Source organism: Salmo salar, chromosome 11 (assembly GCF_965601325.2).
Source record: "Salmo salar chromosome 11, fSalSal1, whole genome shotgun sequence".
Lineage (NCBI taxonomy): Eukaryota > Metazoa > Chordata > Actinopteri > Salmoniformes > Salmonidae > Salmo > Salmo salar.
In genome coordinates, this window is record NC_138301.1 from 35,492,069 (window position 1) to 35,518,109 (window position 26,041).

At 43.4% G+C, this 26,041-nt stretch overlaps 1 protein-coding gene across 1 annotated transcript in view; it reads left to right on the forward strand.

Moving 5' to 3' along the window:
- Positions 1-6,209: 6,209 nt before the first annotated feature.
- The window catches only part of LOC145858883 (CREB-regulated transcription coactivator 3-like), a 33,648-nt gene continuing 13,816 nt past the window's right edge, over positions 6,210-26,041 (forward strand). The window contains exons 1-2 of the mRNA XM_082957543.1: positions 6,210-8,201; positions 22,599-22,661. Coding sequence (XP_082813669.1) covers positions 8,092-8,201; positions 22,599-22,661 — 173 coding nt within the window. The 5' untranslated portion in view covers positions 6,210-8,091. The remainder of the gene's footprint in view (positions 8,202-22,598; positions 22,662-26,041) is intronic.

The window sequence follows — 26,041 nt, forward strand, 5'->3', positions numbered from 1 at the left end:
GCTGACGTTTATAGTGTTGAGTCAGTATCTCTGGAGAGGAAGGGACTAACACACATAGTAGTAGGCTCTCCTGGTTTTTGGCTCTGTGTGTGCAAACAGGTCCTTTGTTTGTGTAAATAGAGGTTGCTCGTGTGTGTGTGTGTGTGTTTTTTTAGGTCTGGATACTGAGTCAGCAACACCCTGCAGCATATGATCTTCACACTGGGAGAAGGAAGAGGCCGGGGCAGAGGAGTATCCTCCAGCCAAAATGTGTTTTCACTCGGCAGGCAATTCCCGCCCCCACCCCCCCCCCTACACGCCAGATGTCCCTCACAGTCGAAGCTTGTTTTTCACTCGAGTCGGACTGGTCGAGTCTGCCAAGATCAGACAGGCGGTGAAAGAGAGCCGAGGAGATTTCATTACGCCCTCTCTTCTAGAACATCATCTCCTTTTCATCCCCTCTTCTCTCTTTACTCAGGGTTTTCTGAAGCACTGTAGATTTTAGCAGCAGTGGTTGGACTGTACTGTAGTTGTTTTACTAACCGACTACTACAGTATACACTCTGACTATCCTCCCATTTCTCTCGTTTATTTCAACACCCTTCACTCCATGTGGGTTTACTAACTGAATGAACTGAAGAAGGCTTTTAGTTGAAACGTTTGTAGTCGTCTGCATGCTTGTTCGGGTGCAAAGCATTTAGCTGAAGTCTACCCTCCTCGGCAGTTGGTCAACAGTAGGGGTTCTTCAATGAAGTGCCTGTTGTCATTCAACGAGAGACGACTTGTCCTAATGCACATACTTTCACTTGAAATACTGCACCAAACATCCTAGTCAAATGAAAAATTGCCCGACTGCAAAAACATAAAATGAATGACAGATTTAATTTGTCTCACGCTGAATAACTTACCAGCACCCTGTTTGCCACAGGCTGCCAGGGAGTCATCCTGTTGAATTATGGGGGATGGAACATGCAACTCAATATCCATCCAAATCAAAGACTTCCTCCCTCTGCTGCTGAAGCCCAGCGAGATCACGCACACACTCTCCCCCTTTCTCTTTCCCTTTCTCACACACACCCGTCTGTCTCCAAGACCAACAATAGACAACTTCCCAGAACTTGATCTGCTAGCAACAGTAACTACCACGTTCAGTCAAGTTCTCAGCTATTCTTTTAATTATCCAGTTTTATGTAAGTTGGACAGGCCTTCAAGGCAAGAACTGAAACATCTGCATAACACGACTTGAACAGTAAGGAACTCTTTATGGGAAAAGAAAAGGTTGAATAAATATATATTCATGTGATGCAACTCTCAGAGCACCTCACCTAGTCTGCTCGATCCAACACTCTTAACCGCTAGGGTACCTTCTGGCTGTTTACTTATGGATCCTTCAAAAGCTGAAGATGACCACAACACCAAAGTATTCAGTTAATCTAATGGTGCTTTTTTTAATAAAAAAAACAAAGCTGTGGCAAAATAAACCATATATATCGTTGAACAATCTGTCGACGTACCCTTGAGCAAGGCACTTCACCCTAATTGCTCCTTAAGTCACTCTGGATAAGAACATCTGCTAAATGACAAATGTATTGAAGAGGGTGGACAAAGCTTTGTGTGAATGCTCTCTTTTGTCTTCTCCCTCTTTCTCCATCTACCTCTTCCAATCCATTTCCTGTCTATTTTCTTTCTCTACCTTGCCATCTGTCTTTCTTTGTACCTTACTTTCTTCTCTCTCGCTCTCCCTCCCCCTTTCTCTCCATCATTATTTGTCTCTCTCTTTCTCTCTCTTTCTCTTTCTCTCTCTCAGCAGCCCACTTCGAGCGTTATTAGCCCTGAGCAGATCTCCCCCCAGTGGTAATCCATCCGTTCCTTCTGGCTTTGCGGACCAGGAACATGCATGTCATAATGTCTCCCGGTTGCCCCGTTGCGTTGTCATGTAACTTTATTGATCACATCAACATAGAACATGTTTTGCTAATCCCTGTCTTCTAATCAGCCATGTCAGCTGGCCTATTAAGAGGACCGCTCCGTGTTCTTGTTTTTCAGAGCTTTCAGGGTTAGGCGATAGGCAGGATGCTAATCCCTTTTTAAATTGCACTGCGTTACCCTTAGGCTGACCAAGACAAATGTCTGTCTGTCTGACAATTGCTCCAGGCTTCACATATGAAAAATGATTGGAAGTTGCTTTGCAGCATGTTATTATATTATCATCATCACATGTCCTGTCGTTGCAGCGAGAGCTTTCCACTCAGTGATATCTATCTACACCTATATATTATGTAAAGGTTACTTTATTGCACTGTACACACCTTTTTTCTATTCATATACTGTCTTTACACACCATTGTATATTTAAGCAATAAGGCCCGAGGGGGAGTGGTATATGGCTGTTCTTATACACGACGCAACACGGAGTGCCTGGACACAGCCCTTAGCCGTGGTATATTGGCCATATATCACAAACCCTCAAGGTACCTTATTGCTATTTTAAACTGGTTACCAACATCATTAGAGCAGTAAAAATAAATGTTTTGTCATACTCATGGTATACGGTTGGATATACCACGGCTTTCAGCCAATCAGCATTCAGGGCTCGAACAAACCAGTTTATAAATGTATATACATTATATGTATATTTATATTCCGGTCTCTGACATTCCTCGTTCAGATTTTTTTATTTGTCTGGATTGTGTGTGTTACATTGTTGGGTATTACTGCACTGTTAGAGCTAGAAACACAAGCATTTAGCTGCACCTGCGATTAACATCTGAAAATCTGTGTATGCGACCAATAAACTTTGATTAGAAATGTTGGCTGAGCCACATGAGCGATTTCTATTTAATATAATAATCATCTAATATTATTTGTGTCCTAGTTGTTCTTGTTTGTGGTCAGACAGTGAGCAGAGCAGTCATCTCTAAATTATGAATCAGTCATTTCAGTCCAGGGAGAGGGTTACTCTCCTTGATCTCTAGAGCAGGTATTCTCAAATGTATGTATGTATGTATGTATGTATGTATGTATGTATGTATGTATGTATGTATGTATGTATGTATGTATGTATGTATGTATGTATGTATGTATGTATGTATGTATGTATGTATGTATGTATGTATGTATGTATGTATGTATGTATGTATGTATGTATGTATGTATGTATGTATGTATGTATGTATGTATGTAGCTCAAAAAAATAAAGCGAACACTTAAACAACACAATGTAACTCCAAGTCAATCACACTTCTGTGAAACCAAACTGTCCACTTAGGAAGCAACACTGATTGACAATAAATTTCACATGCTGTTGTGCAAATGGAATAGACAACAGGTGGAAATTATAGGGAATTAGCAAGACACCCCCAATAAAGGAGTGGTTCTGCAGGTGGTGACAGACCACTTCTCAGTTCCTATGCTTCCTGGCTGATGTTTTGGTCACTTTTGAATGCTGGCGGTGCTTTCACTCTAGTGGTAGCATGAGGCGGAGTCTACAACTCACACAAGTGGCTCAGGTAGTGCAGCTCATCCAGGATGGCACATCAATGTGAGCTGTGGCAAGAAGGTTTGCTGTGTCTGTCAGCGTAGTGTCCAGAGCATGGAGGCGCTACCAGGAGACAGGCCAGTACATCAGGAGACGTGGAGGAGGCCGTAGGAGGGCAACAACCCAGCAGCAGGACCGCTACCTCCGCCTTTGTGCAAGGAGGAGCACGAGGAGCACTGCCAGAGCCCTGCAAAATGACCTCCAGCAGGCCACAAATGTGCATGTGTCTGCTCAAAAGGTCAGAAACAGACTCCATGAGGGTGGTATGAGGGCCCGACGTCCACAGGTGGGGGTTGTGCTTACAGCCCAACACCGTGCAGGACGTTTTGGCATTTGCCAGAGAACACCAAGATTGGCAAATTCGCCACTGGCGCCCTGTGCTCTTCACAGATGAAAGCAGGTTCACACTGAGCACATGTGACAGACGTGACAGAGTCTGGAGACGCCGTGGAGAACGTTCTGCTGCCTGCAACATCCTCCAGCATGACCGGTTTGGCGGTGGGTCAGTCATGGTGTGGGGTGGCATTTCTTTGGGGGGCCGCACAGCCCTCCATGTGCTCGCCAGAGGTAGCCTGACTGCCATTAGGTACCGAGATGAGATCCTCAGACCCCTTGTGAGACCATATGCTGGTGCGGTTGGCCCTGGGTTCCTCCTAATGCAAGACAATGCTAGACCTCATGTGGCTGGAGTGTGTCAGCAGTTCCTGCAAGAGGAAGGCATTGATGCTATGGACTGGCCCGCCCGTTCCCCAGACCTGAATCCAATTGAGCACATCTGGGACATCATGTCTCGCTCCATCCACCAACGCCACGTTGCACCACAGACTGTCCAGGAGTTGGAGGATGCTTTAGTCCAGGTCTGGGAGGAGATCCCTCAGGAGACCATCCGCCACCTCATCAGGAGCATGCCCAGGCGTTGTAGGTAGGTCATACAGGCACGTGGAGGCCACACACACTACTGAGCCTCATTTTGACTTGTTTTGAGGACATTACATCAAAGTTGGATCAGCCTGTAGTGTGGTTTTCCACTTTAATTTTGAGTGTGACTCCAAATCCAGACCTCCATGTGTTGATAAATTGGATTTCCATTGATTATTTTTGTGTGATTTTGTTGTCAGCACATTCAACTATGTAAAGAAAAAAGTATTTAATAAGATTATTTCATTCATTCAGATCTAGGATGTGTTATTTTAGTGTTCCCTTGATTTTTTTGAGCTGTGTGTGTGTGTGTGTGTGTGTGTGTATATATATGTATATAACTCCATGAGGGTATATATATTATACAGTACCAGTCAAAAGTTTGGACACACCTACTTATTCCATGGTTTTTCTTTATTATTACTGTTTTCTACATTGTAGAATAATAGTGAAGACATCAAAACTATGAAACACATATGGAATCACGTAGTAACCAAAAAAGTGTTAAACAAATCAAATTATAATTTTGATTCTTCAAAGTAGCCACCCTTTGCTTTGATGACAGCTTTGCACTCTCTTGGCATTCTCTCAACCAGCTTTATGAGGTAGTCACCTGGAATGCTTTTCCAATAGTCTTGAAGGAGTTCCTACATATGCTGAGCAGTTGTTGGCTGCTTTTCCTTCACTCTGCTGTCGAACTCATCCCAAACCATCTCAATTCGGTTGAGACCGGGTGATTGTGGTGGCCAGATCATTTGATTGCAGCACTGAATCACTCTCCTTCTTAGTCAAATAGCCCTTACACAGCCTGGAGGTGTGTTTTGGGTCATTGGCCTGTTGAATAACAGATGATAGTCCCACTAAGTGCAAACCAGATGGGATGGCGTATCGCTGCAGAATTGTGAGATTGTGAGGACCCCCTGCAGGAGGCCAGATCTCAAAATATTTAAAAACAAATAATAAAATGTATTTTTCAATATGAATAATACTAACGACATTTTTTATTGATATGGAATAGGTTTAGAGCGTGTAATACATTGTATTACATTACATTGTATCTTCATAACCCTTGGCAACGTGGGCCTGGGAGGTTCACAGGGATATTGGTTAGAGGTCGACCGATTATGATTTTTCAACGCCAATTAAGGATACCGAATATTGGAGGACCAAAAAAAGACGATGCCGTTTAATCGGCCGAATGTTAATTTTTTACATTTTTTTTTTTACATTTTTTTATTATCATTTAAACATTTAAAAAAAATATATATATATATATATATATATATAATATATATATATATATATATATATATATATATATATATATATATATATATATATATATATATATATATTTTATTTATTTGTAATGACAATTACAACAATACTGAATGAACACTTATTTTAACTTAATACATCAATAAAATCAATTTAGCCTCAAATAAATAATGAAACATGTTCAATTTGGTTTAAATAATGCAAAAACAAAGTGTTAGAGAAGAAAGTAAAAGTGCAATATGTGCCATGTAAGAAAGCTAACGTTTAAGTTCCTTGCTCAGAACATGAGAATATATGAAAGCTGGTGGTTCCTTTTAACATGAGTCTTCAATATTCCCAGGTAAGAAGTTTTAGGTTGTAGTTATTTACATTTACATTTTAGTCATTTAGCAGACGCTCTTATCCAGAGCGACTTACAGTAGTGAATGCATAATCTTTTTTTTTTGTCCTTGTATGCGTTTTTATTTGTATTTTTTTTTTTTAAATCTCACTCATTGTTTTTTGATTTGTGGGGGTCCCTGATGAATTTTCTATCACAAATAGGGTCCCTGGACCTAAAAAGTTTGAGTACCCCTGATCTAGAGTACAATTCTGATTGCCTTAATACAGACTGGACTGAAAAAACCTGTTGGGACAGGATCTCCTTCCATTATGTCCTCTCATACACTGGTCTGAGATTATGGCCAAAAAATCATATAAAACATGTTTTTCTTGGATTTATGGGCAATTCATGATATACAGTATATCTCTCAGCTTTGTTGTACAATTTTAAAGTTCAAATACAATGCATTTCAAACAGTCAGCAATAAACAAATGAATTCAGGACTTGTGAAATTATACTAATCCTAGATATAAGCCTTGCACATCCATAAAACAGAATAATAATTATATCAAAATAGTTTAACCTGCTTTTTTTGTAATAATCACAGATCTGTCTTTCAAGTCTGTCTATGAAAAAAAAAAAAATTGTTACAAATGTAACCACAACCATGCATAATGCACATTCACTAATAATGACTAACTTGTTGTAGCAGGCATTCTAGATAATTAACACCGGTCTCATAAACACACTCAAGCACAAGCCCACGTGCTAGTGAGTAGACAACTAATCTTTATATTTGAAGTTCAGCCTACTTGGATCTATTTGCTAGCTAACAAGGTAGAACAGTTGAATTGTTATGATCACACCCTTCTGTCCGTCTCCAACTGTTTGAACAGCATGCTAGCCTGTCTACTTTGTTCAGATGTTGAAATCAAGTGACCTAACTTATTTCTCAAAATGAGTTGCCAATTTGTTATATAATTGATTTATAAAACACTGACTAGACAGCTAGTATAACAGTCTGGCTAAAATGCTGCTAGCAGTATTGCGCGTGACAAATTAAGCATTCGTTTTCCAGGCATTTGGAATATCGCACGGAAACATGCATTCAAATGAATGTGATATATTGCCTAGCCCTTAGTGTGTGTGGTGTTTTGGTTTTCAAACTAGGTAGCTTTTCTCCTGATTGCAGCGAGCCAGAGTCACTGAAGGAGATCTGTGCTAGGGGTTGCCAGGAGGACACCAGGCTCCATCTGCCCCAGCCAGCCAGTCACTCTGTAGAAATGACTTCATTTAGCCAGACCCTGTACAAATGATGGCTGGTAATGAGAGTAGTCTAAGTCCCTATTAGAGATGGGAGGCACTCCAACATATTTATTTAGCTAAGTTTCTGTTTGATTTTCAAAATACATTTAGAAAATCAGTGTGTGTGCTAATGGTGCATCATTTCTGCTTACTGGTAGGCTTCTTAATGATAGCTTTTCTTCTTGAAAAGCCCAGAGATTTTGGCTGCTAGAGGAACATATTTGTAGATGCACTAATTTGTCTGGTATCGTCGTCTCCGCACTTGAACCATGTGATAGAATCAAGTCCTATTTTGCTATTGAGTGAGTTCCGCCTGTCCTTTCTCAATGAAAAGCGCAGAGACCCTCTTACCTTAGGCTCATCTCACTCTAATGAAAGTAACTGAAGATCTAAAGCCATCTATAGTCTGACTCTACATTGCACTTCACTCCCTGCTGCTCTCTAGACAATGTCAGGAACTCCTCTCCGGTGGTTGGGACTAGTCCAGGCAGCCATATTGTTCACAGAACCTCACACCAGCCGCTCACTGTGCTTTGTAATGAACATTTTTCTGAGTGTAAATTTATACAGTCCCATATCGCGTGTGCGCGTATAGAGAAATCTTTCATCTAGGTAGAATATGCAATCTCATACTCAATTTGAATCAAACCAGGAATTAGACTAGAATGTAGTAATAGAATAGTTAAGTAGTTTTACTGTTAGGAAATGTAGTCCACTGTTATTTAGAAATGCAATAAATGTAATGTTTTGTTATGGCAGAGTTGAGTTCCATTATTGTAAGTTCCTTGACTCAGCCCCACATGGAGAGCTCCCCGTACGCAACAGTGTACCTGTCCCCTCCGCCGGACAACAACTGGAGAAGGTGAGTGGCTTTACAGATACTAGTATTTGTAATGCCGTGTAAAAACAACTAACAAAAAAAAGCTGTTTTTAACATAATTGTAATTTTTGATAGACATGGAACACTGGACAGCTACTTTAACATACTCTGAATCAAGCATGTGGTAATCAGTGGCCCAGTAATACCCTTGTACAGCAGGTAGATTTGCATTAAGCATTGGTTGCAGGCACTACTTTTGACCTGGGCCAAGGGCTCGTGACTATATAGTGCACTACTTTTGACCAGGGCCAAGGGCTCGTGACTATATAGTGCACTACTTTTGACCAGGGCCCAGGGCTCGTGACTCTATAGGGCACTACTTTTGACCAGGGTCCAGGACTCATGACTATAGAGGGCACTACTTTTGACCAGGGTCCAGGACTCGTGACTATAGAGGGCACTACTTTTGACCAGAGTCCAGGACTCGTGACTATAGAGGGCACTACTTTTGACCAGGGTCCAGGACTCGTGACTATAGAGGGCACTACTTTTGACCAGGGTCCAGGACTCGTGACTCTATAGGGCACTACTTTTGACCAGGGTCCAGGACTCGTGACTCTATAGGGCACTACTTTTGACCAGGGTCCAGGACTCGTGACTCTATAGGGCACTACTTTTGACCAGGGTCCAGGACTCGTGACTCTATAGGGCACTACTTTTGACCAGGGTCCAGGACTCGTGACTCTATAGGGCACTACTTTTGACCAGGGTCCAGGACTCGTGACTCTATAGGGCACTACTTTTGACCAGGGTCCAGGACTTGTGACTCTATAGGGCACTACTTTTGACCAGGGTCCAGGACTCGTGACTCTATAGGGCACTACGTTTGACCAGGGTCCAGGACTCGTGACTCTATAGGGCACTAATTTTGACCAGGGTCCAGGACTCGTGACTATAGAGGGCACTACTTTTGACCAGGGTCCAGGACTCGTGACTCTATAGGGCACTACTTTTGACCAGGGTCCAGGACTCGTGACTCTATAGGGGATAGGATGCCATCTGAGATGCAGCCATTGATGCAGCCATTGATGCTCAGTGAAGGGATCAGATCGCCACGTGGGGCACCCGGGTGGGCCACGCGTCTACAGAGGTGCTTCTGACAGATAGCCTTTTGGTTTAAAGGTCAGATGCCGTCATTCTAATGCTCTACCTGCCGCTGTTGTGACTCATTGTTGTCACAGGGTGAATCCGGCCCACAAGTCTTTGCGGTCCTACTGTGCTTTGCTTAAGTATCTCCAGCTTAAAGGGGAAATCAACACCGTTTGCTGAAAATGTGATAATGGCATGGCTTATTAATGCTCGTTAGGTACCACTACTATGTGTGTGCATGCGTGTTTGTCCGCGTGTGTTTCTTCAGTTAAACTGCCTGCCTGGTTTTACCTACCTAGAGAAGGCCCGTGTGGCTCAGTTGGTAGAGCATGGTGTTTGCAACGTGTTTGCAACGCCAGGGTTGTGGGTTCGATTCCCACGGGGGACCAGTATGGAGAAAAAATGTATGAAATGTATGCATTCACTACTAAGTCGCTCTGGATAAGAGCGTCTGCTAAATGACAAAAATGTAAGGCAGCAGTGTAATTACTGGACAGTTTTCTCTCCCTCCAGGGTTTACAAGGCAGTGAATTGCAGTCTCTCTCTCTCTATCTACACACACACACACATACGTACATACATACATCCGTACGTACGTACACACAGTTGTGTGTTTTGAATGTTGGCTTGGCCGGCTGCCAGTCGCCCTGCCTCATGGCCTCCATCTTTGCTCTTACTGTACTGGAGGACAGTGTCATAAAACCTGGTTTCCCCAATCCTAACCTTAACCAATAGTGGGGGAAATCCAAATCTGTCCCAAGATCAGTGTGTAGGTCGGCAGGTCTGTCGTTGTTGACAGACAAAAACAGGTTGGCCTGTGATGACAAACCTCCTGACCGAGCAAACAGATGTTGCTGTGACCTTGTGTTCCCAGAAAGAGCAGGGAGGGAGTGACATGTGCATCATACACACAGGCATGTGCTACACGGACACACACAGATTTACTCTGTGGATTTGGGTTGGGATTGATTCACACTGCCTCTTGGCTCCATCACAATTGACCCGTTGTGGGATAGTGATAGCCTAGATAAAATCTGATTGGGTTTGGTTGAACAAGATGAAGTGTTGAAGTTTTAAACTTTTTGACAGAGCCTCTATTACTGTTTAACCAAATTGTTTATGTAAAGACATTTCTGAAGCATCGCTAATTACGCACATAAACAATAAAACCAGAGAAGGTGGGCCTATGTTTTAGTTGAAAAATAAGGTTATGATTATGAATCCGACTGCGTTAGGACATTAAATCAGGATTTCAGTGTATTTATACTTCAGTGTTTTACTTTAAGAATCTCAACGTCTCCCTTGGGGCTAACTTGTTAGATCAAATAGGACCATATTTAACCCTTAGACGGTGAACAGTGATGTATTTGTTTTGGAGCATTCAGCCTCGGCAGACAAACACAATTCTTCCCACTCCCTCTTCAGTTACTGCCCTGAACTTGTTAAACCAAATCAAATCAAATGTATTTATATAGCCCTTCGTACATCAGCTGATATCTCAAAGTGCTGTACAGAAACCCAGCCTAAAACCCCAAACAGCAAGCAATGCATGTGAAAGAAGCACGGTGGCTAGGAAAAACTCCCTAGGAAAAACTCCCTAGAAAGGCCAAAAACCTAGGAAGAAACCTAGAGAGGAACCAGGCTATGAGGGGTGGCCAGTCCTCTTCTGGCTGTGCCGGCTGGATATTATAACAGAACATGGTCAAGATGTTAAAATGTTCATAAATGACCAGCATGGTCAAATAATAATAATCATAGTAGTTGTCGAGGGTGCATAGCCGCAGGCAGAACAGTTGAAACTGGAGCAGCAGCACGGCCATGTTGACTTGGTAACCAGTGTTTTATGTGTACATCCCTCATTCAGATGGCCGGTAATCAAGTGCTTCCAGGGGCCACCCAATGGATTTGCAGCAAACCAAGTGATCCTAGGCATTATGTGACATGCTAGCTACACAGTATAGAATACATCATATGAGCAAAAGTGACTTGGCTAATGATGAATGTCTTTGAGGTCCTCATGTTAAGGATCTTTCAACATGTTCTTTGGATTGATTGAATGACTCTTGTTTTTGTGGTTGCTGAAAGACATGTTGTTAATGCCTTGTATTGATGCACAGTGCTAAATGTCTGTGTGTTATTGATGTCTATGACCTGTCTTAATGCTTCTCTCTACTGGACCAGAGGCCCTGGTGTCCACCCAAGTACTAACCACATGCATTCTTCTCTGACTAACACACTTCCACCCCTCAAGGACAGAGTTGTGTGGCCAGCATACCGGTCTCTCTAGTCTATTGCTTTCTCACTTCTCTTTTAGGTATTTCTTTTAGATATCTCTCCATATCTCTATCCTTTCCTCGCTCTCTCTCTCTAAGGTATCTCGCCCCATGAAATATAAATTACATAATTGAACATTTTATTTCCGTCTTTCTCACTCAGCATTATTGGCACTAACCCATCCATGGCTCTGCTGGCCAATCCTAGCCTCCCGCTCCACTCCACAGTGTTACAGGGATATGCTCCCCTCAGTGTTGGCTCTGACCACTGTGTACCGCGTGTGTTAAGGTCAAATCGGTCCCTCTGTTTTTTGGTGCTCTCGGTAGGGTCAAAGGGTGAAGCGAGCTCTGCAATCTGTTCCAGTTCATCTGTGACTCCACTGTTTATAGTTCATCTGGGACTCCACTGTTTATAGTTCATCTGGGACTCCACTGTTTATAGTTCATCTGGGACTCCACTGTTTATAGTTCATCTGGGACTCCACTGTTTATAGTTCATCTGGGACTCCACTGTTTATAGTTCATCTGGGACTCCACTGTTTATAGCTCATCTGGGACTCCACTGTTTATAGCTCATCTGGGACTCCACTGTTTACAGCTCATCTTTTCAGTTGTTCTTGGAATTTTCCACCACATTGACTGTGTGATTGGACGTCTGGCTGGGTTGTGCGTTTTTTTTTCTCGATTCTCATGTCACCACTTAATGTTAACTGATGAAGGAAAACATAACATAAGTTTGTACACTGAACAAAAATATAAACGCAACATGTAAAGTGTTGGTTTCATGAGCTGAAATAAAAAATCCCAGAAATGTTCCGTACGCACAAATTTGTTTACATCCCTATTAGTGAGCATTTTTCTTTTGCAAAGGCCATTACACAGGTGCACCTTGTGCTGGGGATAATAAAAGGCCAAATGTGCACTTTTGTCACAATGCCACAGATGTCTCAAGTTTTGAGGGAGCGTGCAATTGACATGCTGACTGCAGGAATGTCCACCAGAGCTGTTGCTCGAGAAGTGAATGTTAATTTCTCTACCATAAGCTGCCTCCAATGTCATTTTAGAGAATTTGGCAGTATGTCCAACTGTCCTCAACCGCAGACCACGTGTAACCATGCCTGCCCAGGACCTCCACATCTGGCTTCCTCACCTGCGGAATCGTCTGAAGGGGTTGGGGGGGGGGGGGGAGTATTTCTGTCTGTGATAAAGCCCTTTTGTGGGGAGAAAGTCATTCTGATTGGCTGGGCCTGGCTCCCCATGGCTGCACCCCTGCCCAGTCATGTGAAATCCATAGATTAGGGCCTAATTAATTTTTGTAATTTTACTGATAATTCAGTAAAATCTTTAATTGTTGCAAGTTGCATTTATATTTTTGTTCAGTATATTTATTTTCCCTCTCAAAGTCACTGTGAAGCTCAAGCTAGATTGGTGAGAAGATCTGGGAATAATTTGGGTCTGTCTTGTATTTGAAGTGCATTTCAGTGGTAGCCCCTGTCATCAAGTCAAATGTTATTGGTTGCATACACTTATTTAGTAGATGTTATTGTAGGTGTAGGGAAATGGAGAAAGGCCAAGGTTGGCTATGAATCTGCTCTCTGTGTAGATTGTGTTTTCAATGAGCAACTATTGTGCAACTACACTGTATCAGGAAATGACACTGATCACACTTTTTCACACTTTAACAGTGTTACTTTCATCAGCTGTTGTACAAGATGATACAAAACACAGGAAATACATAATGTTGTCTGTACTGGGCTTTTAACATTTTTTATTTATTTAACTAGGCAAGTCAGTTAATAACAAAGTCTTATTTACAATGACAGCCTACCCCGGACAACGCTGGGCCAATTGTGCACCGCCCTATGGGACTCCCAATCACGGCCGGATGTGATGCAGCCTGGATATGAACCAGGGACTATAGTGACGCCTCTTGCACATGCAGTGCCTTAGACCGCTGCGCCACTCGGGAGTTTTAACGGACCATATAGTTTAGTCTGCTTCATGTTATGCTGTATGGTAGATACTGGTATCGTGAGCGACAGCACTAATGTGCAGGGCATAGGTCTGCTGGGACCCTGCTTCTCAACTGGTGGATCAGAAGCCATTTGTGGCCGATTCCTTCTGGGTCACAGCAGGTTGTTGACGTTATTCTGTCGATCACATGTAGTCTTGTTGGGTCCCTGCACAAAAACATTGGGGAAACACTTAAACTAGGGGAGCGCTAAGTGGAGTGCTAAACTGAGGAAGAATCTTAACTGCATACTCCTCGCGTCCCCTATCCTCGCCGCCTCAAAACCCATTGGACGAGAAAGCCAGAGGTCCCTCCCTTCTGACCTTTTCCTCCAATGGGTTTTGAGAAGGTGAGGAGAGAAGATGCGAGGAGTATGCAGTTGAGATTCTCAGTGAGTCCCATCCTGTGAATGCACAAGGCAGATGGGGCCATCGACACTGACACGGAGTTCACGTGGGCATAATACCAGCAACACATGATTGCACAGTCTAGCATGGAAAATAGACACCCACTGACAAGAATGTATTGCGTCGGAGCTTGGTGTATGGGTTTCTGCATCAGCTGCAGGCTCTCATGTAAAACAAAGGACGCTCAGGGGGTGTAAGTTTCTGTGACCGACAGAATAACCACAACAACCTGCTGTGACCCAGAAGGAATCAGCCACAAGTGGCTTCTGATCCACAGACCTATGCCCTCCACATTAGTGCTGTAAGAACAGATCTAGGATCACCTTCCTGAATCCTAACCTTAACCATTAATGGGGAAAATAGAAAACTGACCCAAGACCAGCACCTAGAGGCAACTAAACCTTACCCCAACAAAGTAGAACTAGCTACTTAGCGGTTAGCTTTGCGTCTGCTGACTGTCAGTCCACTGTTGAATGGCTGAGTTTCAAGCCCACAGAACCTTGGTGTTTGTTGACATAGGCCTTGTTCTATTTTTGACCCTGAGGTTGTGTACTTACATGTGTTGTGGGGATAGTGTAGTGCCCATGCCATGTTACATTCTTCAAATGCCAATGGGAAGTAGTTTCCTCTTTAGATGTTTTCCTTGACCTAAGAAGTTCTCATCTACAGGCTATAAACAGGGACAATTTGTATTGAAATCAACTAGCGTCAGAATGTGTTTCAGTGGGCGGCAGCAGATCTGGTCTGTGAGGTGGTCTGTTCTTCCTAGATAATGGAAAATATATTTGGCATTTTGGTCATTAAGCAGATGCTCTAACACTGATGAGAAGGCAGCATTCGGTCTGTGAGTGTGTAGTTCTTGGGAGTGTATCGTTCTGGTAGTATTTCAGGTCTGTGTCAATAAGGGTCTGGTAGTGTTAGTGGTGGTGGTGTCTGTTTTGTGGCTGTCAGTTTGGATCTGTCACTGTGTTTTTGTAGTTGAATTGATTTGTTAATGTGTCTCTGCTTGACTCTGTGGTCTTGTTGCTGAGATTCAGTCTGGGTCTGGGAGACAGATGCTCCAGTGCTGGTCCATCTCGGGGGAGATGGCAGAGTGGGAAGTGTTTACAGCGCCGGCCACATCTGCACTGCATTACCGCCTAGGCAGGTTGCCTGGAGATGGGCCACAAATCCCCTTAACCCTTTCAGCTCTGTCCGCGCCCCAGAGAGAAGATCAGAGCCCGCTGTCTACACACAGGCTTAGTGTCTCCGGCTGTCATCAAACAGACAATTACGAGAGGATGAAGTGCAGATCCAGTGTACATAGCAAGTGTTTCTGTGTGTGTGTGTGTGTGTGTGTGTGTACATGTCTGTGTTTTTCTTTGGATGTTTTGTAACCATTAGTATTGTATGGCGGTCTGTATGTATACTACACGTACGTGTGTGTGCTCTGTCTAACGTTGTGAAACCACTCCAGTGCGTCGGAGATGCATTGCAGGCTGCTGGCTTGTCTAAAGCCTGCTTTCAGATCAGTGGGCTTAGAGACCAATGGGGTCAATGCTTTGGGATTGGCAGCGCGGCCAGACAAGCACGACAGATATGCAGCAAGGGAACCGCACCGTTCACACACACACACAGTCCCTGGTTATGTCCCAAATGGCACCCTATTCCCTATGTAGTGCACTGTCCTCTTTCTCACTAGCTGTCGGGACAACAGGTTTTATCATTATCTCCCCCTTCAGATTGTTATTTTAGGGTTGTGGTTCTCTCACATCTAAATATGGCTGCCTGACCTGTTAATCTCTCCGGAGAAGTTTATCAATTTGGTGCAAAATACCCTCTTTTCCTCTTCCTTTCTTTTGGTCTCTCCATCTCTCGCTCTCCCTTTCTCCCTCCCCCTCTTTTTCTCTCGCTCGCTCCCTCCCTTCTCCCTCTTCTCATGGCCTGTTATTGTGGGTGTTCAGTGTGTCTGGTGTGACGCCAGTGAAGAAGGGGTCAGGTTGTGTATTTGGTGCTGGTTTCTCAGTACACTACTCCCCAAGAGGGAGCCATGGTCTCACCAGTGGGGTTTCAGTCCCACCGGTGTCTGGGTAGAGGGGTTCCTTGGCTAGGGCCCTGCACCCTGTGTCTGGATTCACACCCTTTGTACAGCCTAATTTAAATTGGATTATAATTATATTTTGTGTCACTGGCCTACACACAATACCACATAATGTGAAGGTTGAACAATGTTTAACATTTTTACAAATTAATGAAAAGCTGAAATGTCTTTAATTGATAAGTATTCAACCCACTTTATGGCAAGCCTAAATACTTTCATGGGTAAAAATGTGCTTAACAAGACACAAGTTGCATGGACTCACTCTGTGTGCAATAATATTTTTTAATGACTACCTCATCGCAGTATCGCACACATACAATTATCTGTAAGGTCCCTCAGTCCTGAATTTCAAACACAGATTCAACCATAAAGACCAGAGAGGTTTTCCAATGCCTCACAAAGGGCACCTATTGGTAGATGGGTAAAAAGAAAAAAGCAGACATTGAATATCCTTTTGAACATGGTGAAGTTAATAATTACACTTTGGATGGTGTATCAATACACCCAGTCACTACAAACATACAAGTGTCTTTCCGAACTCAGTTGCCGGAGAGGAAGGAAGCCACTCAGGGATTTCACCCTTTTTAACAGTTAGAGTTTAATGGTTGTGATAGGAGAGATCTGAGGATGGATCAACAACATTGTAGTTACTCCACAATACTAACCTAATTTAACAGAATGAAAGAAAGGAAGCCTGTACAGAATACAAATATTCTAATACATGCATCCTGTTTGCAATATGGCACTAAAGTAAAAAAGTGTTATGTTTGGGGCAAATTCAACACTAAGTCCTGCTCTTCATATTTTCAAGCATTGTGGTGACTGCATCATGTTATGGGTATGCTTGTCATCGGCAAAGATTAGGGAGTTTTTTTTAATGATAAAAATAAACTAAATAGAGCTAAGCACAGGCAAAATCCTAAAGGAAAACCTGGTTCTCTGCTTTCCAACAGGCACTGGGAGATAAATTCCCCTTTCAGCAGGACAATAACCTAAAACATAACATCAAATCTACACTGGAGTTTACACAAATCTATACTTCTACAAGAAGACAGTGAATGTTCTTGAGTGGCCTGGTTACAGTTTTAACTTAAATTGGCTTGAAAATCTATGGCAATAAATGAAAATGTATGTTTAGCAATGATCAACTTGACAGAGCTTGAATCATTTTAAAAAGAATAATGTGCAAATATTGTACAATCCAGATGTACAAAGCTCTTACAGACTTACCCAGAAGGTCTCACAGCTGTAACTGCTGCCAGTGGCGATTCTAACATGCATTGACTCGGGGTTGACGACTTATCTAATCAAGATATATTAGTGTTTTATTTTCCATAAATGTTTTACAAATGTTCAATTTTTTTTCTTCCACTTTGACAAAGAGTATTCTGTGTAGATAGTTGACAAAAAATAACAATTAAATCCATTTTAATCCCACTTTCTAACACAATGTGGAAAAAGTCAAGTGGTGTGAATACTTTCTGAAGGAACTGTACACACCACCCATCTTTCCATGGCCCTGCTCTCTTCCCAGCCTGGCCTGTTCTCCACAGGGATCTTACACTGACCTCCCCCGGGGATAGACTAACAAAAAGGCCTTCCTGGGAATGGGATCTTACACTGACCTCCCTCGGGGATAGACTAACTTAAAGGCCTTCCTGGGAATGGGATCTTACACTGACCTCCCCCGGGGATAGACTAACAAAAAGGCCCTCCTAGGGATGGGTTTTAGACATTCCTGTGCTCTCTCTGGGTGAGCGTGTGATGTATTTCTGATTCTAGAGACCCTTTATCCTCTGCTTAGGTGGTCTGTTTAAGTATTTACCACCACCCACCCATTAACAACAAGCCTCTATTTTGGTTAACGTATGTTAAGATCACTTCCTCTCTCTCACACCAGCTCAGTGTGCCCTCAATGGCACCCTATTCCCTAGGTGCACTGCTTTTGACCAGGGTCCATAGGGCACTACTTTTGACCAGAGCCCTATGTAGGGAATAGGCTGCCATTTGGGGCGCAGGATAAATCAGTGAGCCCAGCCGTTAGCTAAAAAAAGACCATTGACAACGAATGGCATCAGACGGCCAAAGCAGCATGCTCCATGCACGCGATCCTCTGAGCAAATTTGACCGCTTTGGTTGTGTGATTCGTGGCAGCTAATCCTCATCTGTGTGATTCTGTGATTCTCCTCTGTCCTCTGTACAGCCTCTAATCGTCTGGCGGGCCGCATTGTTATCACAAGTCTTTTCATTTCCAGATTTGTTTCTATCCTCTGGAGGGATGGGGAAAGAAGGATATTGTGTTTTTATTTATTCATCCTTTATTTAACGAGAGATGACCCATTGAGACATCTCTTTTCCAAGTGAGCCCTGGAGAAGCAGCATACATATAGTTCACAATGAATAGAAGTTAAAACAGTGCATAAGAGAGCTTAAAATAACAGGTTTCAAAACATATGCAGTATGTTGTCAGCAGCCCTCCAATCTGGGATTTAAAATCGTCAATCAGAATAAAAAGATCCAGTTTTAAATCCTTTTGTAAAATGTTCCACAATGACGGGCCAGCAAAGCTAAAGCCCCTCCTACCAAACTCTGTTCTTGTGTTGGGAATATTATATGAAATGCATTTCTGCGATCTCAGATGGTAATCTCCATGATTCTGTAGGGTGAATATTAAATATACTGGCAGCTGCCCTAAGATGGTCTTGGAGACGAACCAGTACCGGTCAGTCTGTCGGCCATCCTGCTAACTGGGATGGATGGATGGAGAGAGAAAGACAGAAGCACAGGGATGGTGAGGAATGGACCGAGAGAAAGGGAGAGATGAATAGAGACAGAAAGGGAGAGATGAATAGAGACAGAAAGGGAGAGATGAATAGAGACAGAAAGGGAGAGATGAATAGAGACAGAAAGGGAGAGATGAATAGAGACAGAAAGGGAGAGATGAATAGAGACAGAAAGGGAGAGATGAATAGAGACAGAAAGGGAGAGATGAATAGAGACAGAAAGGGAGAGATGAATAGAGACAGAAAGGGAGAGATGAATAGAGACAGAAAGGGAGAGATGAATAGAGACAGAAAGGGAGAGATGAATAGAGACAAAGGGAGAGATGAATAGAGACAAAGGGAGAAAGAAAGGGAGCGATGAATAGAGACTGAGAGAAAGGGATAGAGACAGAGAAAGGGAGAGATGGATAGAGACAGAGAGAAAGGGAATGAGAGAAGGGCAGGGGAAGGCATGTTTGGCTGTTCCAACTCCATATGGCCCATGCTGCTAAGCCCCAATACAGTACAGGGGGAGGAGGGACACACAGCTTTACATGGAAATGTGTAATAAAGCTGCTGTCATCTGGGGAAAGCAGCTCATGAGACAAGTGTGTGTGTGTGTGTGTGTGTGTGTGTGTGTGTGTGTGTGTGTGTGTGTGTGTGTGTGTGTGTGTGTGTGTGTGTACTGTCATAGCATTGCAGAACACCCAGCTGCAGTGTGTACTGTCATAGCATTGCAGAACACCCAGCTGCAGTGTACCTGCTGAAAGTGCAGGGTGGGTGGAGTATTTGGTATGTATCCCACTGGCTCCAAAGTCCGTCTTCCTGGAGTGTGTACTTTGCTGGGTGAGTCTAAATACAGCACCCCCAGTGTGTCTAGGAGCTTAGTGATATGACAGGTTGGTGTGGACCATTTTTATTAGCCTCCCGCCACACTTTTTAATAGAAGGGAGGTGACGATGCAGTGCAAAGCGCCCCTCAGGAGAGAAGCAGAGATCGCCCCCTGTAGGCAGATGGGAGAGCTGCTGGCCTTGGCAACGATGGATCCCATCTAAGAAGAACCTGTTTGGACTGGGAAGTTGGCTGTCCCCCTTACTCTGGCCCTGAATCCCAAATCAAACCCTACCCACGGCCCCTAGGCAGTGTACTTAGGTAGATTTGAGAGGATTGCATAGGTGTAAACAGTATGCCGACCATTCCCCTGGTCTATCAGAGGGCGAAATGGATCTCTGACACAAGGGTAATTCCACTGCAACAGAGTGACACTGAGACTCAGATTTTTCACATTACAATATATGTCAAACAAAAATAAATGATTGCAAAGTTAAAACCATACAACTCTATGCACAAGGACTATTAACATTTTCTACAGAACATTTTACAAAAAGACATTTACTTGAACAGTGCAGATGCAGTGTTTGGTAACATAATTAAGTTTTGTGCAGTTTGTGCAGTCCTTCTGTTACCAAACCTTGCATCTGCGCTGTTCTTCAAGTAAATGTTTTTGTAAAATCTTCAGTGAAAATTGTTAAAATAGTCCTTGTGCATTGAGTTTTATGGTTTAACTTTGCAATCATTGCTTTTTGTTTGAAATGCAATTCAAAGATGATACATCTAAAAAATCAGTGCCACCATATTTCTTACATTTCCGATCCTCAGATCTACACAAGTGACTGGGGGTAGGGGCTATGGCTAGGGGCTGATTTGGGATTCACAGAGGCCACTTCCAGTGAGCTTATTGTATTACACACTATCAGACCACAATGTGTGAGAGTAGCAACCATGAGTGTCACAGGATGAGCATGTAATCGCTAAATTCAGTCATCTAAATGTAGTCATGGTTGAAAATCACTGGGTTTCTCCTGCAGAGAGTCTCTATTCTCCTTCAGTTGGTGTCTTCCACTGTCACAGCAGCTGTTTGCTAGTCATCTACAGTGAGGCCTTCAGATGTCTGTTATTTACAGAGATGGAGATTTTGCATTGGTTTTTAACTTGATTCTTTGCTAATTTTCACAGATACTTGTGTTCGTCTCTGCCATGTGGAAAAGTGTGGATGTAGCCCAAGGGTTGTAAGGAATAGTGATACAATTAATTTGTCAAATGAAAAGTTGAAGTGGTTTTTTTCCCCTGGTTTTACTTAGTTTATGTTCTGATTTGATCTACAGTTGTCTTACAGTACCTGGTGCTCTAGGGATATGGCGAGAGGGAGGAGGCAACCGCAGGGTGGCTGGCATCAATATCTCAGGCACCACCTACACATGTGCCCTTGAGAAAGACACGTAACCCCTAACCTGCTCTAGGGGCACTGCTCTGTGCCTCACCCTGTGCTGCTCCCTCCCAGCCAGTAGTGTAGGACTGCAAGAATAACCACAATCCCCTGTTGTCTGGATCAATGAAGATGGATTGTATAATCTACAGAACTGTGACACAGTTTAGTGCTCCTGTTTCATCCCTGTGAGTAGGGCTGGTCCCCCGTAGTTTAACTCTGCTTGTTGCTTCGCATCAACTCCCAGTTCAATCCCAGTCGTCCAACATGGGGATTCTGTTGAAAACGGTTAACACCGGGCTCTCCACAATCTCATGGGTCTGTTTACACCCACACACTTGGCACGGTCTGGTAAACTATTGCAAATTAAACCAGAACACTGTGCACACAGTGAGCGTCTAGATCAATGCACTTGTTTTGGCAGACACAACTAGTATCCAAAAGCAAGTGCAATAACAGCACACTGAACAGATTTGAGTTGTGAACATGTTTTACTGGATGTAAGACTTGTATCTGTACAAAATATAATTGGTTAATTGGTTTGACTTGATTATGTACACTTGGGGCAATGGACATTTACAGACTGTTCAGATAGAAATGTATTGTCTAGATCAAATATGACTGTCAGATTGGAATAGTATAGGAAATGGTGTACTATCTTCAACATGCAGTTCCAGATATAGCCCTGTCATTAGTTGAAGGCAGGCAATCCATCATTTCAGAAAAGTAGTTACTTTCTGAGATCTGTTAAAAAAAATACATATGTTGGGGGGGGGTCTGTATTCAAATAGGTGTAGTCATTTCTGCCTGAAAAATATTTACTTTCCACAAAGCATGGTTGAATGTCTGATGGACATTATTTGTTTTTTAGGGGGTTCCTTAACTTACTCCATACGGTTGGACAGTTTTGTAGCCCGGTTTCCAGACCTGTAGTCAGTCCACTTTAGTAGACCTGTTTCCAGACATGTAGTTAGTCCACTTTAGTTGGCCTGTTTCCAGACCTGTAGTTAGTCCACTTTAGTTGGCCTGTTTCCAGACCTGTAGTTAGTCCACTTTAGTTGGCCTGTTTCCAGACCTGTAGTTAGTCCACTTTAGTTGGCCTGTTTCCAGACCTGTAGTTAGTCCACTTTAGTTGGCCTGTTTCCAGACCTGTAGTTAGTCCACTTTAGTTGGCCTGTTTCCAGACCTGTAGTCAATCCACTTTAGTAGACCTGTAGTCAGTCCACTTTAGTTGGGCTGTTTCCAGACCTGTAGTCAGTCCACTTTAGTAGGCCTGTTTCCAGACCTGCAGTCAGTCCACTTTAGTAGATCTGTATCCAGCCCTGCAGTCAGTCCACTTTAGTAGATCTGTATCCAGCCCCCTCATCCAGATTTCCCTCCTCACCTTAGAATTTCCAACCGATTCTCTTCTCTCTCAGCACCCAAGTCTTTTCTGAGCTCAAGTAAACTACGAAGCGAGCGTGATGTTTCTCTCTCTTTCCCTCTCCCAAGGGAGCAGCAGCTGTGGGCCGAGGAGAAACGACCAGGATTTAGATTAATATCACAGCTCAACAGGTGACCTTTGAACTCTTCAGCCTCCTCTCTTGCTTTCTCTCTCACATGGACCAACCACTCTGCCGGACTGCTCTGTCTCTCTTCTCTCTGTTGTAGACTTCCCAATCCTTCCTCTCATTCTCACTTACTCTCTCACCACCCCCCCTCTCTCTTGCTCTCTCACCCCCCTGCTCTCGCTCCTCTCTATTTCAATCTCTCGTGTCCTCTCTTGCTCTATCTTTTGTATGCCCTCTTCCACTCCTCAATCACTCTCTTGTTTTCTTTTTTTTTTAGATATCTGTTCATCTGTCTATCTCTAGCAAGGCTTTGAGACGCGGAGTTGGAGCACAAGACAGACTACTGTGTCTGTTAGCTTTCACTCTCTCCCTCTACCTCGCTATACTAGTAACACTAATCAGTCTTTTTCTTCTGTCATTGTCACTAACCCAGCTGTAGGACCGTGTGACTGGGTGGGTAAGGCTGTCGCCACCTACCCTGTTGCTGCTGCTGCCACCCATCGCTACCTAACACTGTGCCTCCTGACTCACTGTGGATTTATTCACTACTATTTAGTTTATTCACATTCATCGTTTGGTCTTTCTTTGGACCATCTGTCTGTTTCCTGATGTGATGCTGGTGTTACGATGTTTATTTGCATATGAATGACATGTTGTTAATCACCAATGTTATGTAAATTGTTATTGATGATATGCTGTTAATGAATGAATTGACTCTCTGTTATCCTCTTGGGGCCACCCCTTCCCGTTCTGATCCCTGTGACGGGATTGCTTGACAAGATACATGGCGCGAAATTCAAAACAGCAAAAATCTAATAATTTCAATTTCTCAAACAATCAAGTATTTTACACCATTTGAAAGATAAACATCCCCTTAATCCAACCACGTTGTCCGATTTCAGAGGCTTTACGGCGAAAGCATAAAGTTAGATTATGTTAGGACAGTACATAGACAAAACATTACACACAGCCATTTTCAAAGCAAGCATATATGTCACAAAAACCAAAACCACAGCTAAATGCAGCACTAACCTTTGATGATCTTCATCAGATGACACTCCTAGGACATTATGTTAGACAATACATGCATGTTTTGTTCTATCAAGTTCATATTTATATCCAAAAACAGCATTTTACATCCGGCGTGTGACGTTCAGAAAATGTATCTCCCCAAAACTGCCGGTGAATTTACAAAAATACTCATTATAAAACGTCGATAAAATATGAAACTGTTATTCAAAGAATTATAGACTAACATCTCCTGAATGCAACCGCATTGACAGATTTCAAAATAACTTTACTGGGAAAGCACACTTTGCAATAATCTGAGTACTGTGCTCAGAAAAATACACTACGCAATACAGATAGCCGCCATGTTGGAACTATCTAAAATCATAAATAACATTAGAAATATTCACTTACCTTTAATAATCTTCATCAGAAGGCACTTCCAGGAATCCCAGGTCCACAAAAAATGTTGTTTTGTTCGATAAAGTTCATAATTTATGTTTAAATAACTCCATGTTCCATGTTAGCGCATTCAGTAGGCTACTCAAAATGTAGGGCGCGCGAGGGAAATGTCACGACGAAAAGCCCCCCAAAAAACTCTATTTACGTTCGTTCAAACATGTCAAACGTTGTATAGCATCAATCTTTAGGGCCATTTTAATGTGAAACGTCAGTAATATTTCAACCGGACCTTTCCTGTGTCTTGAAAAACGTTTTGGAACACAAGGTCTCATCTCACATGAATGCGCGACAATGAAGTGATGGGACATCAACTCCCATGCCTTCTCATTCGGTCTCTGTTCATCATAGACGCTTCAAACTACTTTCTAAAGACTGTTGACATCTAGTGGAAGCCTTAGGAAGTGCAAAATGAATCCTTTGTCACTGTGTGTTCCATTGGCAATGACTTGAAAATAGTACAGCCACAAGATTTTCATTTCCTGCTTGTATTTTTCTCAGGTTTTTGCCTGCCATATGAGTTCTGTTATACTTACAGACACCATTCAAACAGTTTTAGAAACTACTACTAATAATATGAATATTCTAGTTTCTGGGCCAGAGTAGTAACCTTTTCAAATTAGGTACGTTTTTCATCCGGCCGTGAAAATACTGCCCCCTAGCCCCAACAGGTTATGAACCATACTGAGCTCTAGGGCGTGTTCAGTGGGAGGGAAAAGTTCAGAAACGGGGAGCTACAATCTACCTGTACTTGTCCAATAAGAAACACTTGTTTTTGTTTTCCATTGCAAAGCGCTTTGCTACAGTGTGCCCTAATGAACATGGTGTGGTCTCAGATAGTTTAGGGACTGCACAGAGAGATGTTATAACCACCCTGTGAAAGAGGGTGTCCATCTTGAGAAGGAGAGTGTGAGAGATGCATCCTTAAGGGAAAGAGAAAGTGAGGGATGGGGAGAGAAAGAGGGAGGGAGAGATTTGTCCTTAGAGGGAGAGTGAAGCATAAACATAGCCATTGGTGCTTAATGAAGAGCACTTGAGAAAGCCCTCAGCTGTAGCCAGTGAAAGAGGTGTGTGTGTGTGTGTGTGTGTGTGTGTGTGTGTGTGTGTGTGTGTGTGTGTGTGTGTGTGTGTGTGTGTGTGTGTGTGTGTGTGTGTGTGTGTGTGTGTGTGCATCTGAGAGAGAGGGGGGGGGGGCTGAGTGTGTGTACGTTTGAGAATGTGTGTATCGAAGTATAAGTGTGTAGGCAGAGCAGAGTGCGGACCCACCACTGAATGACTCTCTGACCTAGCCGCGAGGCGTCCTCATCCTCTGTCCACCACTGAATGACTCTCTGACCTAGCCGCGAGGCGTCCTCATCCTCTGTCCACCACTGAATGACTCTCTGACCTAGCCGCGAGGCGTCCTCATCCTCTGTCCACCGCTGAATGACTCTCTGACCTAGCCGCGAGGCGTCCTCATCCTCTGTCCACCACTGAATGACTCTCTGACCTAGCCACGAGGCATCCTCATCCTCTGTCCACCGCTGAATGACTCTCTGACCTAGCCGCGAGGCGTCCTCATCCTCTGTCCACCACTGAATGACTCTCTGACCTAGCCGCGAGGCGTCCTCATCCTCTGTCCACCACTGAATGACTCTCTGACCTAGCCGCGAGGCGTCCTCATCCTCTGTCCACCACTGAATGACTCTCTGACCTAGCCGCGAGGCGTCCTCATCCTCTGTCCACCGCTGAATGACTCTCTGACCTAGCCGCGAGGCGTCCTCATCCTCTGTCCACCACTGGCTCAGAATATGAACACCCTGCCTCCTGAGTGGCTCAGTGGTCTAAGGTACTGCATCGCAGTGCTAGCTGTGCCACACTAGAGATTCTGGGTTAAAATCCAGGCTCTGTCGTGACTGGGAGACCCATGGGGCGGCG